This window comes from Cryptomeria japonica, chromosome 1 (genome assembly GCF_030272615.1).
Source record: "Cryptomeria japonica chromosome 1, Sugi_1.0, whole genome shotgun sequence".
NCBI classification, from domain to species: domain Eukaryota; kingdom Viridiplantae; phylum Streptophyta; class Pinopsida; order Cupressales; family Cupressaceae; genus Cryptomeria; species Cryptomeria japonica.
This window is the reverse complement of record NC_081405.1, coordinates 718664942-718681363: the sequence shown is the minus strand read 5'-3', so window position 1 is coordinate 718681363 and position 16422 is coordinate 718664942. Positions and strand designations below refer to the sequence as shown.

Sequence of the window (16422 nt, the reverse complement as noted above, 5' to 3'; positions counted from 1 at the left end):
TTAGATGTTTGAGATAACAGGTCTGAATTGGATCGGTTGGAGTCTGATCTTGTTTGTGTATCCACTACTTATACACATCTTTTCTGATCTGGAATTATTTCCTTCGCTAATTGCTGTATTCCTCGGAGCTGATGATGCTAATATGTTCAAATATCTGCTGTAATAATATGTTTAGGTCTTTTGTAAATATATCTTAGTCTGCTCCAATAATGTATTCTGGCTGCTCTCCTAATATATCTTTTCCAGTTCTCCTGAGTTTATGGCTGTGATTTCCCTTCTTGAAGGAGACATGACAGTAGTTAGTCCAAATTTGAAACTATAACTCTAAATTTCACCTCTACATCGGCCTCCAAACCTGATAATTAATTGCATCCCTGAACAATGATGTGCTAAAGTTTCACAAACCAAAGCTCTTCCACCAAAACACACCCTTCTAACTAGGGGGGGGCCATATGTCTCTCTGAAACCAGGGATACTCAAGGGTTTCAGACCTTAAGCCAAGATTGCAGCAAGAATAGCTAACAAACTCATAACATAACATAATGAGCTCTAAAAGAACCCTAGAGAGTTATATAATAACTGCCAAAGAGATAAATTCATCTTAGCCCTTGATCATCCACCTCTTAATCAAATGCTCCACATTAAAACCCTAAAAAATGAGCCAATAGGCTCCTTGAAAACCTATACCCCCTTTACCTTTTTGTCACATGCTTATAAAATCACTTAAAGTACATAAAAAGGGGACAACTTAAGTCTTTTGGCTAGAAGTCACTTAAGTTGCATAAAAAGACATGTCCACAACTTAAAATCACTGAAGTTGCATAAAAAGATGTGCAACTTAAGAACAGAATTGTAATGTCCCACCCTAGTCTGGAACACTCAACAAACTGTAGAACTGAAAATGACCTGCCTGTTCCCAGTTTATTTTTGTTTGGTTGATTTTATCTTTCAAAGCTAGACAGAAGTTGTAGAAGGGATTTTCTGATTTGTTTTGCAATGTTTGAGTTAATAATATTGTGTTGAAATATTGTCATTGATGTCAAAGAAAGTGGAAGAAATCCATTATCTAAATTTGATGTCAAAGAAATATTAGATTGGTATATGAAATCAACACAAAGATAAATATTAGATATCAATATTGTCAAGTGGAGGCAGGATTATTGTCAAAGATCAAAGCCATTGCAAGAACATAGAGGAGGGAAGATTAGATGTCATCTTTCATATTTGTTATGCTGGTCGATCCACAGTAAATCACCCAAAGTCAGTAGTCAATGAGCTTCAATCAATATAATAATAAAACTGTATCATATATGCAGCAATGATAAGTGCTAAGACATCAATCATGCAACAGCAGCGATCAGATTAAGAGATGTTTGAAGGATAGTGATCAGATTAAGAAATGTTTCACATCAACTGGCAAAGAATTGTCAATGATCTGTCAAAGAAACAATGCCAGCTTCAATCATGATCAGGTAACATGAAGATTGTGCACTCTAAAAACAGCGATGTGTTGGATTGATAAGTTTCCGAATTAGAACCACAGAGAAATACGATTCACACAAAATAATAGTTAACATAATAAAAGAATTGATATTTAAAAAACAGTAATTAAATATAAGAAGTTGACTTTACTAATGTATAACAGATTAGTTTGCAAAGGAAGTGACGTTTTGAAGGTTTGATAATTTCTTTTTATGAAGGAAGTCGATGCAAACAAAAGGCATTGTATTGTTTGAAAAGAGTTTCGACTGAGATGAATCGGTTTAGCAAAATAAAAGACATGATTATCATCACAACCATTGGGTTATAAAGATGCAACCTTTCTATGAAAAGTTATGTGAAAGGTATATAAAGAAATCAAAATCAGTTTGAAAGTTGAGTAGTGTGGGTGTAATTCTGAAATTATAATTCAGAAAGAAAAGAAGAATCAGATGTCTGTGGTGTGCATAAATTGAAAATATATATCAGCCACAAAGGAGAATTTTTGAAGAATAAATTGCAGAAGATTGTGAGGTTATTTGCATGCGCAAAGGCAGATTATGAGGAAATAATTATCAGATTTTATAGCAGAATTATGTGTTGAGGTTGGTGCCTCATCTTGGTGAAGTTGGTGCTTCATCTCATGGAGTTGGTGCTTCACTTGAAAGGGTTGGAGCCTCTTGTAAGTTGGTGCTTCCTGTGGGTTGGTGCTCACACATCAGTCTAGGGATTTGTGCCTCTACAAATTGTAAAAGAAATAATATACTAGTATTCATTTGCTCGGATGCTAAAGATTAGCTTAAGGATCATTCGAGTAGACTCCAAGGTTCATCAATGTAGGGTCACTACGTGTAGATAAGCTCTGTTGGTTGATGTGATTATGCTGGAATCACAAGGGGACTTATATTCGAATGCCTGCATGCTTGATTTGCTGGAACTTGATCATCTGATATTTCAATCGGGCGATGCACTTTGTCCTAGACTAACTTGAATTGAAAAAATGGCAAAAGATGAAGGGTTGAGAGAATTTGTTCTAAGGCCTAGAATGCAAGAACATGGATGAATGACTATATGGAATCCTACCGAGCGAGGTCTCACCATCAACTTGAACAATTTGGCACAAGCTCAATGCAATCTTCTAAGGATATTTCAAAGATATTTGAATCAATACCATCAAACATTGATCACCATTCAAGTTAATGCATAAGCAATGAGCATAGAACGATTCAAAGTTGAGCTCATGTCATTCCAGTTGACCACACAGGGCACTCTTACAATCAATAAGAGGCTAGTGGTATGGACAAAACGAATTCCACATGAATACATTCAACAAATTCTTCCACTCAATCTAATCGACATAAAAGCAAAATTGAGAAGCAAAGACCATGCGAGTTGTTGAAGTAACAAATCAAATTCACCATAACTTCAATGAAATCAATTGTTCTTTACAACCATGTTAGGCAACAATCTTTACCTTCTCCTTCACTATTCTACTCACTATTAACTACTCTCCAACTATTAACCTTTACAAATGAAGAGCTTGAGCCTTATATAGAGAGCTCATTTACAATGAATGGCTACGATTGAATCTTCATCAATGGCCAAGATTTTACAATGAAACCCTAATTGGGGTTTGTTACAACAAACTCTCCTTAGCCAATGAGAAAATTACATTCAATGAGCATGGGCGAATAGATATCAAAGGTAGGTACATTGGAGTTTGCACCTTCATATATGAGCTTAATTCATTGAACTTGGACGTGTTGAAGTGGAACCTTTCTGATTGGTGGAGGTATGATTGGTGGAGGTAGTGACTGGGATGATGACTAGGATTCCACCTTTATCTTGCACTTCATAGTCTTGATTTGATACATCATCATGAAGGGATGTTGAGACATATCTCTTGATACTCAACATTATTCAGTTGCTCAATGTGATGATGATGATGAGAAGCAAACTTTGATTAACTCTTCTGAAACTATATGCTTCTTCAATCGTGCTCGATGTAGGTCTTGTGATGACTTTGGTTGATCCTCCTTCGTTTTTCAACATACTTGATGAATGGTGCACCTGATTGAATGTAGCTCTTCATCGTACTGACTTCAATTCTTCGATTCCCGAAGGGAATTCAAGATTGTAAAACATTTTCTCACCATGTAGGTTATCCTTCCTTCATGTTCCAGTGTTTGCTGATGAAGTTTCCTCTTGATCTTGCATAGTGGTGATAGGAAGTACTTGTCATGGTCAAGTCTTCATCTTTTGATTGCTGATCTTGCCTCAAAGTAGTGTCATCTTCTTTACATCTGCAAAACAAAGCAAGTATAATATCAAACCCACATGATTTATAATCTTTACATACTCCTATTCTGACTTCATCTCTTATTCTGATTTTATGTAATATTTTACTAAATCTGATCAAGAGGAGGTTGATTATAATCAATGAATTCATTGTGTGCAAGACAGATTTAATGTCTAAGGGCAAATCTGGGCTGTCTTAATGATCGAATTTACTGATTGATATGTCTCCCAGCTGTGTACAATTCGCTCCCTCTTGATTAAATTAGATGCTGCATGGTGAATTCTCCTTCTTAAAACATCAGATCTGTATCTTTGATGCTCGAAATTATCTTCTTTGATTACCAGGTCTGCACCTTCAATGCCCAATTTCACCCTTGTGCTGGGGCAGTTTGCCTATATTCTGATAAAATTCGCTTATGTGCTGACAAAATATGATGCCTAGCTGAAGAAATTCGCTAAATCTGCTCCCAAATTCGCATTTGGAGGGAAGAAAATGTTTGAGTTGATGGTTAAAATGAATGTTTTAACTTCTCCTTTATAGGCGCTTAGGGTAAAGGTCATGTCTTTTGGGTATAAGGCCAACTTGCTAAAACAATAAATTCCCTTCCTCATGCTGGCCGACTCAACACAAACTCTCTTCATCTCCTTTGCAATTTGAATTTTAAATTGATCTTGGCGCCAAAATGTTTGCCTTTGATGAATTCGCTCTAGGACCCTTGGAAGGTACATGTTCCAAGTAGAAAATTCGCTCTGTGTCCTCTCCAAGGACAAGGTCAAGGTAGAAAATTCGTTCCATGTCCTTTGTAAAGTACATCACTTAAAATTCGCTCTGGAACCTCTCCAAGGACATGATTTGAAAAATGAAATTCGCTCTATGTCCTTTCTAAGCTATGTACATCACTTAAAATTCGCTCTGGAACCTCTCCAAGGACATAATTTGACAAATTTCGCTTTGGATCCTTCTCCAAGGTACACACTCCAATATTCCCTCTAGGACCTTGGCAAGGTACACACTTTGACAAATTTTGCTCTATTTGGTGGCCAAGGTACATGGTCTTAAGATGAAATTTGCTCCAAGTTTGAGGCAAGGTACATGATTTGGAGAAATTTGCTCTATGTCCTCTCCAAGGACATTCGCTCTAGGACCTTGGGAGGGTAGACACTTGATTTTGGACAAAGTTCGCTCTAAGACCTTTCCAAGGACATTCACTCTAGGACCTTTCCAAGGACATCATTTCAAAATTTGCTCTCGATCCTTGACAAGGACATTCGCCCTAGGATTAGCAAGGTATATGACTTGAAGCAAAATTCGCTATAGGATCTTTGGAAGGTACACATCCTTGTGAAGATTTTCGCTCTAGGACCTTTGCAAGGTACATGGCAATTTCGCTCTGGATCCTTTGGAAGGTACGGGAGTCTATGTCCTTAGCAAGGTACGGGGTTAAGGAACTTAGGCAAATTTCGCTCCAGTGAGAGAGCAAGGTGCACATCCTTAGGAAAGACTCTTGACTTAGTCCTTTCACCTGACTTTGCTCAATTCATTCAATCCTCAAGTCTTTCACCCATAAATCATTCTTGCAACATGCTTGATGACTTACTTCACTCTACTCAGGAGACCAACCTAACATGATGACCCTCTAGATACCTGAGAAACTCTATCCCTTCAATGCAAAGATTAATAGCAAAGACTCTTAAGACAACCTAGAAAGCGAAATGTGGCAGTCCCCATTTGCAATGGGGCGATGTGTGAATATCTCACAACAGGGACATCGCAGATTTGATGCCATAAAAACAGGGAAGCTGGATCAAAATCATTGTGTGGACTCAACTAACATCAAACTAACTTGGGATGCAACTATTTTGAAATGATCTTCTAGAAGATCTATTCAAAGATGTCTTATTTTAAAAGGCCTTCTCGAACGTTTGTTTAGAGAGATGGGTTTTTATCAGAAATCTATTTAATGATTTTACTTTGATTGCATGCAAACTACTCTTAGCATAGGAACTATAGCTACTTTATACTCCACTAAAATTGTTGATCAAGTTATTGTATCTGATCTTATTATTGCTGATCTATCAAACCCAATAGTCTTCTTGAAAAATGCAATTCCATATTAAAGGTTTCATCATATAAATTATTGTAGTTTTGTATACACTAGCATCTAATCAATTTGTTGAATTAGGTTTGCTGTTTTCAATCCAATTCTTGTGTTGTACTCATTATTTTTAGTCCCCATTAGCTATTGTAGGTGTATGCTTATAGAAAAGATAATCTTAAGTAGAACTGTTGATAAGACTTGTGACCTTGCTTGAGAACTAAAAAGATAGGCCATTTCTTTAGTTTGTTTGCAAGGTATACACAAAATCCAGAGATCTATCTTGTAAATTTTATTAAAAGCTAGAGGCCATTTCCTTAGGTTCTAAGGTTTAGTTTTGTTTTCTATTACAAGGGAGCTTCCCCTTCTAATTTGAAGAAAAGTTTATCATTACAAACTATTCTATTTTGCGTTGTCCTAGAAGTGACAAATTAAAACACTAACAACCTTCAAAGACAAATGAAATTTCGGCAAAATGAACTTGATAAGATCCTATGGCATGCAATGGACAGATTTATAGGCAAGATATACAAAAGCTTAAACAATGCCATTGAACAAAATTTGAGAAAACTCTCACTCAAGTGGCCACTAATAGTGCTGAATTAATCACGATTGAGTCTCTGGTCCTCCATGGAAGCTTCTGAAAGAGGACAATTGTTCATTTAGAAGCTTAAGTCAGTGCAATAGAAAAGGAAATATTACTGCAAAAATATAATATTGTTATCTCCTCTCTCTTAAGAGTTTGAAAACTCGACCTACGGACAACAGTTGCTCATTTATAGGGGTCTGGATCTTCACTCTACCAAAAGCAAAGAGAAGAATTCTCTAAGCATTCAAGCCAGAAAACCAGGTCAATTGGGTAAACTACTAAATTCAGTTATTTGAGACCCAACAGGGATGACCTCTTTTCTTCTCAGATCAATAGATTCTGCAGCTTTCAAGAAGAAACTCACATATGAGCAAACATTAAGATTTTAAACGAAAATAAAAACTTGATTCTAAGATTTTCTGAAAATTCAAATTTATTGTTTAACGTAAAATTAAAAACAAAATAGATGCAAGCAACTGCTCATCCCCAGCATGGGAAAGACTGTTCTTTGGCATGTGTAGCATAAATTAGGTTCTGAGAGCCAGATTGAGAATGACAGCAGAGTTTAAACAGTGAACAAACAGATGAAGAAATTAAATGATAAAAGATTTATCAGTCTAACATGAAGAAAACAATGTATATCATCCATTCTACAATGCATATTAGAGACCTATTAACTTCAACAGCCTAAACGAAGACACAAAAGAATAGCTTGATAATCTTACAGCAACGTTGAGCAGACTAACAGCAGGTTCCATTGTGAAAAGTTTGGATAGCTTCTTCATGTTTCTCATTAATAAATTCCTTCCCTTCTTATCTACTGTGCCTTGCAATTCCATCATTGTCTTGAATACCTACTGGCATACAGTTAAAATTTTCTGAATGAGAAATCAATGACTAACAAAACTAGGTTCCCAATCTAAACTGACTTTAAATCTGCATGCCATATGTTGAATTGAATGATCTAACAACTAAAATATAAGCGGCTTCAACAAATATTCCAAATCATGAATGCAGAAGAAACAATACGTAAAGAAAACAAAATGAGCTGAATAGCCATTTCATAAATAAAAAGACAGAATTTTCAAGCTACTGTAGCTGATAAATATCTACAGATGTTTTTGCTTTTGACAGGCAAAACAACATAATATAATGATTTATAAATCATGCAATTCTATAATACTGGTATAGTAGTTCTCCTTTCATCATTTTCAAGCATTTTAACCCTTTTTGTGCTTGCTGCAAAAGGCAAGTAGGAAAATGAAAAGCTTGATTTCTTTACTATTAATATTCACTCAACAAATTAAATAAAAAAAGCAATAAGAAAAGAACAGTATTTAATATTAGTTGAACAAAAGCTAGAAACGTTCTTGTTTTTGAAATGAAGAAAAAGATAAATTTACAAATCGTGTGATTCTAAAATACTGGTTTACAAGTCATCCCATTCTTCATTGTCAAATATGATACCAGAACATCGAAACAGAAGATAAATGTTCAAGTGTAACATTTGTTAGTACCGAATAAATGCAAAAAAATGCATAAACCTGAAAAACTGATTTTTCCTGGCAGATGTTCTTCCAAGCTGCAACAAATATTATTAGCTCATGATCTGTCAACTCAACATCTTCAGCATGTACATTGGCAAACACCTTTGTCGATAATTCTTGCACCACTGGTGAATTCTTTTTTTCTGTCGATAGGCAGGGACTCTTAGCCAAGGATATTTTAGATTTGAGAGCTTTTCTCTTCCTTTTAAATACATTCAGTGAATTTCCACCCCCTCGATCTTCATTGGAATCTGAAGACACAACCAGAGATTTCTGTGTTGCTAGATGCTTTCCCAATCGGACCTGCTCTTCTGCTGCTGAGGGGTAAGGACAACTACCTCGGGATTTCTGAAATCGGTGATCTACTTTTCTTTTCCTTGAAGATACCATGATCTCTTCTTTACGGTACAGAACCTCATCATCATCTGAATCTGACTCTGTCTCAAACTTTATATGTTTAGGGCCACATTTTGATCCCATAAGATTATTAATAGACAAATTTAATTGTTCAGATATGATCTTTGACTCCAGTTCAGATGCCTTTTTCTGTCTTTCAATTTCTTTGTCCTTAGCTATCTCGGCCTCTATTGTACGAGCAAGGTCCCTCTCAGCCTGCTTAATGCGTCGAATAATGCCAACATGCATCCTAGAAACATTTCAATAGACCAACAATAATTTAGATGCCAATGCTACACAAAGGTTCATCATTACTAATGCCAAATTGAATGTTAGAATTTTATAATTATCACCAATGCTCCAAGAAATTTATTACATTATCCATCAGTAAATAGAAATGTGAAGGCTACAGCATTCAAATAAATTCAAGCTAAGATCAGAAGTATCTATTCCGGTTTCAAACAGAACTCAAGAATATCATTTCAAAAATAAAAAATAATTAATTACAAAAAATGGATTTAGAATCTTGCCAACCTTTTGAGAGTTACAAAAACAGCTAAATTTGAGATTGCACTTTCTATTCTTGTCAGCTGATTTTTAAAAAAAACTCTAGTGACTGAGCAGCTATCTATTACAAAGCTACCATTGTAAGAAACAGAGACCTCCATAAAGACTAATTATCAACATACAGCAAAAAGCTTAAAAAAACCCAGATGATAACATAAGGAGGTTGAATAAAGCTATGTCTTCCCCAGACAATAGTAGCCATAGGGAAAGTGTAGTTAACCATCACTTCGCAGTTCGCACTACTGGCCATGGATTAATAGTCATGAATGGTTGGACCAGAACTGCTTGCTAGTTGATTTCTTGTGTGCCAGTTTCTCACTAGATGTTCTCCACATTCCACAATCCTGAGAGCAGAAAGGACTTGAATGCTTGGAAAGTGTTCTCATGATTTTATATAATTACGTTGTGTCAATACTGCAATTATTCATTGAGTCAATCCTCTCTTGTTAAATTACTGAAAGTGGAAAAGCTAGAAAAAAGCTTGTTTTCATGAAGGGCTTATCAAGTGTGCACTCCCCTTATTAAATCGGTTCAATGCTGCTCGGATCCTGCAATTTTATGGACTATCTTTGCAGAAAGGGGCCAAAGGGGCCAGTTGGGAGGGAAGTATTAAGAGCAACTGTAATAGTGAAAACCAGTGGGAATTTTAGTGTTGGTAGGGGGATTTGGGCTTTATGCAGATGACTGAGATAGTATATTGGTTTCAAAACCTGACTGAACCCTAGATACTACAGTGAGATGGATTAGTAGAGTCTGTTCATTTTTAAGTTATCCTCCTCAATTTCATAGCAGTGGAACTTCAAGACTTTATTGATTGGCGTTAATCTGGGAATAACAGAGAAACTATAGTTACAAAAGTCATCAAAAAATTTGCACAAAAAGTGACATGGAGTGTGTTAGACACAATGCACCACTGAGAGGGGGGTGAATCAGTGGTTCTCACTTATTCTTCCTTAAACTATTCTATGTGTGTATACCGGTTATCAGATCTAACTTAATGCAAACTCACAAGTTAGTGGGGAGACCAACACAAATGCAATCACACACAAGGAGACATCTCATAACACCAACATATACGAGGAAAACCCAAGATGGGAAAAACCTCGGTGAGAAATGCTGCTGGAGACTACTGCTCCAATCCAGCCTCACAATGAAACTCCGATTACAATGTTTAGGGCACCAACCCAAGGAGCTACAACCCCTGCACTGAGCTACAACTCAGTGAATACAAAAACATACTTTGATACTAAAGTTATCTTCTTGTTACAAATGGATTTTGTAACTCTTCTTCAAATCTCTCTGCTGGATCTTCTGTCCAGTTCACTGTCAGTTCTCTCTCTGTCAGTTCTCTCTTCTGGTTGCCTCTTCTCTCTGTTGCTCTGCTGCTCTTCACCGGTACTACACTCTGCCGGTTTTGTGCCTGTCTTCTCTGCAGTTTCCTTTACTTCTGCTCTGCCGATATGGACACTACCGGTTTTCTCACTATTGCCAGTTGATCCTCTCAACCTGATTCTCACTCGCACACCCTCAGTCTCTTTTCAGATACTCATTGAGTACTTGATTGATTTGCTCTTACAGAAGCAACACTCTCCCCTTTGGCAGCATTAAACAATATATTTGGCTTGCATATTTATAGCCCAGTCTTCCCGCCAAAAGCCTATTCAAATTTCAAGTGGTTAGGGTTTCCTCATCCTCCTCGAGGCAAACCAAATCTAATTAGATCTCATTCGATCTGATCTCCAAGACAATTGTCTGCACATCACCACCATTAACGTACCTTCTAATACACGTTTTCTAAACTCAGCAACCACGGCCCTGTATCTCGACCTACATCTGTCAAAATGCCATAAATGTCTCAGCTGTTTCCTTCTCGAGGTCCTCCTGCAATTTGATTTCCTTGCATTGATTCAAGTGCCAACAACTCCCTGATCTTTCTCTGTCGTTCACTCTTCCTCGAGCCGCACTCTTCTGATCTGATCCACAAATCACAGGCTCCATATTAAATGCACGCCCGTAGAAACACCTATCCCTACACGGCACTTCACCGACCTCTGCGAGCTTGCCACTTCATCTCTACGTGGCATCCATGTCGACATCCACCTCTGTTGGGTCATCTGTGTCGGTATCCACATCAGTTTGGACCTTGTGTCGATTCAGATAGGATCACCGACCAAACACTCAACGAGTCCTTCTTTTTTGTCGGTTCACTAACCCTGTCGGTATCTCACACTTTACCGGTTACCCTTCATGTCTGCACTTTGCTGATCTGCTGATGGAACCCCTTGACCGGTCGCCAGACATGTCTATCCATAGCATGCACATTCTCATCAGATGGGAAGTATTTTGCATATGCACCTTATCCCTATTACCGACAGACTTACATACCGGTAAACATCCTTGATGACACCATGTCATCAACCTTCAACAAACTCCATCTTCAATCCGACCATTTTCCTCTGTCTACATCTGCTCAGCCTTGCCTTCTTCTTCATCAACCTAGACCATATCTCAACCGGTTTGTCAAAGTGACAAACCCATCACTCTTCATCTGTACTGGCAATTCAACATGCCTTCTCTGTCGATTCAATGCATATTCCTGATCTCATGCACTTGAGGCATTCCTTTGATTCACCGGTAGATCCGGTGTGAGCCTCCAAACACCTGTCTTTACGTCTTCTTCCTTATCTCACAGAACTATGATGCACACTATGCATAATAGGAGATAAGTTCCAATTACCGGTGGTAGTGTTTCCTTGTCATCTGCATCCTGCAATGCACTCATGTGGCTTCCATGTTTGTGCAGCATATCTTCAAACAGGCACATGTGATCCGGTGTGGGCACATTCACTGTCAGTCATCTCTTCACATGGTGACTGCATCTTCATCCGGTGGGAGTCCTGTTGTTCTGCATCCACACAGCATACCGGTGACCTATACATCCTTCTTCTCTTGTGTTGTTGTGATTTAGGTAACATTCCGCCTCTTCATCACAATCAACATCCAAGCATCCTGCTCATTGTCAACACATCACTTACCAGTTGACATACTCTCCTTACCGGTAATGCTATCCATTTCATCCACACAAGTCAAACACTCACTTGTGTATCGGTGACTCAACTGTGACTCCAGTGGTCATTCCTTTAAATGACATTTTCTCCCTTACCTTACCGGTGTTCTGCAACACAAGGTGATATCAAAGATATCTCAACCTATACACATCCATGACAGTGTTGCACATACATTTCTTATACCGGTAGTCATCCTATACCAGTAGACACCAATGACAACACAATGCCAACAAAGTGAAAACCAGTTTTAGATTAAAACAACGCTGTTTTTTGAAAATTACCTAAAAATTAGGGCACACATCAGGAACAGCCAAATAACTACTCGTGAATGAAAGCAAAGGCTAAATCACAAGGTTTAGCAGTTTTTTTACCACTTTTTGTGTGTTTGGTTGAGTAACGAATTTCCACTCAAGTTATTCATTTCTAACAAACTATAATAACCTCCTGCACATGATGAATGCTGAGCGTTTTGGGGGGTTAAGAGACATTTAGAATTTTTTTGTAAGATGGAAGGTTGGTAGTTTTAAAATTTAATGACTGTAGGAAATGAATGGACACAAGATGACTTCAGGTGGAATTTCCTTGGTTGCTTCCTATGACCTAAAACACATCAATCCCAAACTTCTACAAATGGCTACCAATCTATCTTGAATGGATCTGTGTAACTTTCTATCATGGAATTTTGATGGCAGAAAAATATGGAGACGCTGCCTTCATCAATGAAACTATCTTGACTTGGGGTGGTAGTTGCAAATATAGAATTGACCTAAGTGCACTGAAGTAATTGTAAACATCGATGAAACTATCACTGTGTTAAGAAATGAAATGAAACATCACTTAATACACCCTACTAATAATTTAAAAAATGGTAATAACAAAAGTACATACCAGCAACACTGCCTACATACATCAAATCATAGATGGACTACTCCACGAGTAATAAAAAACTCACGAGTTTTAGGCCTCGCGAGAAAACTCACCATTAACTTGCCCAAAAACTCGCTCAAGTTTTTGCCAAAAACTCGCAAAGTTTTTGGCAAGATTTTGGCAAAAACTCAACGAGTCTATGCCAAAAACCCGTGCACGGCAACAGTTAAAGGCAGAGACAACAAAAAGGCATACATCTAATCATAGATGAGCTACTCGGCGAGTAGTAAAAAACTCACGAGTTATAGGAATGGTGAGCAAACTCACCATTTACTCGCCTAAAAACTCACTCGAGTTTTTGCCATGGAGCAAAGTTTTTGGCAAGAATTTGACAAAAACTTGGTGAATCTTTGCCAAAAACTCATGTGCAGCAGCAGTTAAAGGTAGAGATGTCAAAAAGTGCCTTTTAATTTCACTTTTTTGGTTCTCTTTTGCTGCTCGAGAGGAAAAACAGCCTCCCAAACATCTCCAACGTGACTTGCATCAATTTTAGTCTATTACAAGCAGATTTGAAGAGGATTTCGAAGCAAAATTGGATTCCCATGTATTGTATCTGATTTTTTTAATGCATCTAGGTTTATAGAAAATCAACAATGGCCTTTCCTAAGTACTCTTAACTGGTTTAGAGTCCAATGAACAAGATTTAACACCATTTTTTAACAATTTTTACTGATTTTTTCACTGGTTTTTCAAGAATCTCTACTTTTCAAAAAGAATTCAAACCCTAACACTTTTTCCTTTTTTCAAGTTACAATGATGTCTAAAATTATTTAAAGTTTAAACTGATTTAGTTTGATTGCTAAATTTTTTTATTAAAATATTAACTTTGTGTTTTCACTTTGTATGTGTAAGTTAACCGATAATTTATAATGGCAAATACAAAAGATTCTACAGTTGGTTCAATTTTAGGGTCTGCCCCAACAATAGATGCATGCCCATCTGGAGATGTAGGCAGTCGTCCTAAAGGTGCTAGAGACAAAGGTTGGAAGTATGCAATTGAAAGATCACAACCTGGGTCGGTAATATGCATTAAATGTGAAAAACTATTTCATGGAGGCATAAACCACCTCAAACAACACCTTGCAAGCATCAGTAAGCATGATGCTAGGGGTTGTCTTGGGCCCATTAAGAAAATAAAAAGACAAATTAATGTCTTACTTTCAGCCGGGGAAGAGAAAAAGTTGCAAAGGGAGAGGGCAAAACTAGCCATGAGAGCATCCATAGTTGAATCTCAAGGTGCTCCAATCTACCTTGAAGAAGAACAAGCAATCATTCAAGGCATAGTGGGCTCTCTTCATGGCCCACGTCTATGCAAATCCAGCACCACCTCGGCCATCACTTCAGCTACTTCTAGTAAAGCACCAATTGCACCACCATCAATGTCACAATCTATAGGTGATTATTTTGAGCACGGGAACACATGTGCAGCACAACCACCATTAGAGGCAACTGTATGGAATAGGGAGGTGCATGAGCAAACAGACATTGTATTGGCCAATTTTTGGTATTTCAACAACATCCCATTCAATGTGGTAGACAATCCTTATTGGCTTAATTTCACTTCGTACTTGTAGGTTGTCCACAAATGCAACTGATAGGGCAAGATAAGTGGTGAAAGACCAAAGAAAAGAATGGAAAAAATATGGCTGCACCATTCTTTCCAATGGATGGACAAATGGCAAAAACCACACCATCATTAAATTTTTGGTTGCTTGCAAGAATAATATGATTTTCTTGAAATTAATGGATGCCTCCAACAAGGTGAAAAATGTTGAAACTTTGGCTCTAATGTTGGAGCAAATTGTCATAGAGGTGGGAGTTGAAAACGTGGTGAAAATAATAACCGATAGTGCAACAGCATATGTGACAGCAGGTAGAATCCTCCAAGAGAAACGCCCCTCTTTTTGGGACACCTTGTGCAACATGTCCTTGACCTTCTTTTGGAGGACATAGGAAAACTTGATTGGTTGACACCAATTGTAAAGGATGCGAGGAGGATCACAAAATACATCTACAATCACCCTTGGGTTCTTCACTTGATGAGAGAACACACCCAACAAAAAAGTACATAAGAGCAAGTGTCACAAGGTTTGAAACGATTTTCTTAACATTGCAAAGCATTCTTGGTGCATTGACGGATTTGAAACAAATGCTTGTGAGTCAAGCATGGCTAGACTCAACTTATTCAAAGAAGCCTAAAGGAGAGGGTGTTACATGCATAGTCTTCGACAACCTATTTGCACAAAGAGCTGCAAAGATTGTGAAGGTAACTTAAAAACTTGAATATTTAATTTCCTTTGATTCAAGTCTCTCATTATTAATTTGTAACTTTAATGATTAATTTTTTTGTAATTTGCATTTTTCACTCGTAGGAGCCCTTGGTTAGAGTTCTCCGCTTGGAAGTTGTGGATCAAACTCCAATGGGGTATGTTTATGAGGCCATGGATAGGGAGTTAATCAAAAATTACTACAAAGGGGCAGCATCAAATTTGATCCCATCTGGGAAATTATTAATAGGAGGTGGAACAATTAGCTCCACCAACCCATTCATGCAGTAGGATACTTCCTCAACCCTCATTTTAAGTTTGAGGATTCCTACTCATATCCCAATGGAGAGGTCATAGAGAGCCTCACTACATGCATTCTGATGATGATACCTGAGGTTGAGGTGAGAGAGCTCGTTGTGGCCGAATTCTAAATTTAGGAGGAAAAAAGCGGTAAGATATTCTCTTCAAAACTAGCCAAGAGAGGAAGAACCACTCAAACCCCAAGTATAATATTTAGAATCTTTCACATGTATCTTACAAGCTACAAATTTCAAATTTACAAGTTTACAAATTACAAGTTGTAACTTACAACAATTGATAATTTGATACAATATGTTTTCACTTTGCTTTCTAACTCTTCAATATTTTATTTTGCAAATGCTTGGTGGCAAAGTTGAGGTGGAAATACTGCAAATATCCAAAAATTTGCCCTTAGAATCTTATGTCAGCCTTGTAATTCATCCAATTGTGACTCGTTTGAGGCCATCCACACAAAGAAGAGGAGCAAGTTAGCTCAAAAATGCCTTAATGACCTTGTCTTTGTGCAATATAACCTTCGGTTGCACACAAGGAAGGTAGAGGAAGCACCAGTTGGTCCAATTAATTTGGATGATATAGATCCTTACAGTGATTGGACATCACAAGAGCAACCTCCATTGTTTAATGAGGATGACATCTATGATTTGGAGAGGCAGGCTATGGAGGAGGGGGTAGGATTTGGATTCACATTGGATGACATCGAGGAGGATGACGATGATGAGGAGTCATTGCCAATGCCAGGAGCAGCTAGAGCTACAACCAGGATGCAGGTCAAGCCTCAGCCAATCGTGCCGAGCGAAGAGGCACAACCACAACAGACTCCTACGACTAGACCCTCCAATTCTACCTCTCCCCTAGTTTATACTAGAG

The 16422-nt window shown here is 37.7% G+C and overlaps 1 protein-coding gene across 2 annotated transcripts in view; it reads right to left on the bottom strand.

Moving 5' to 3' along the window:
* LOC131056778 (protein NO VEIN) overlaps window positions 1–16422 on the bottom strand; it is an 83524-nt gene that overhangs the window by 47080 nt on the left and 20022 nt on the right. The window contains exons 3-4 of one of the 2 annotated variants that reach the window (XM_057991040.2): window positions 8007–8655; window positions 7188–7316 (exon numbers count right to left, since the gene is read on the bottom strand). In XM_057991040.2, coding sequence (XP_057847023.2) covers window positions 7188–7316; window positions 8007–8655 — 778 coding nt within the window. Of the gene's footprint in view, window positions 1–7187; window positions 7320–8006; window positions 8656–16422 lie in introns of those variants that run through there. The other variant, XM_057991041.2, reaches the window with a different exon arrangement.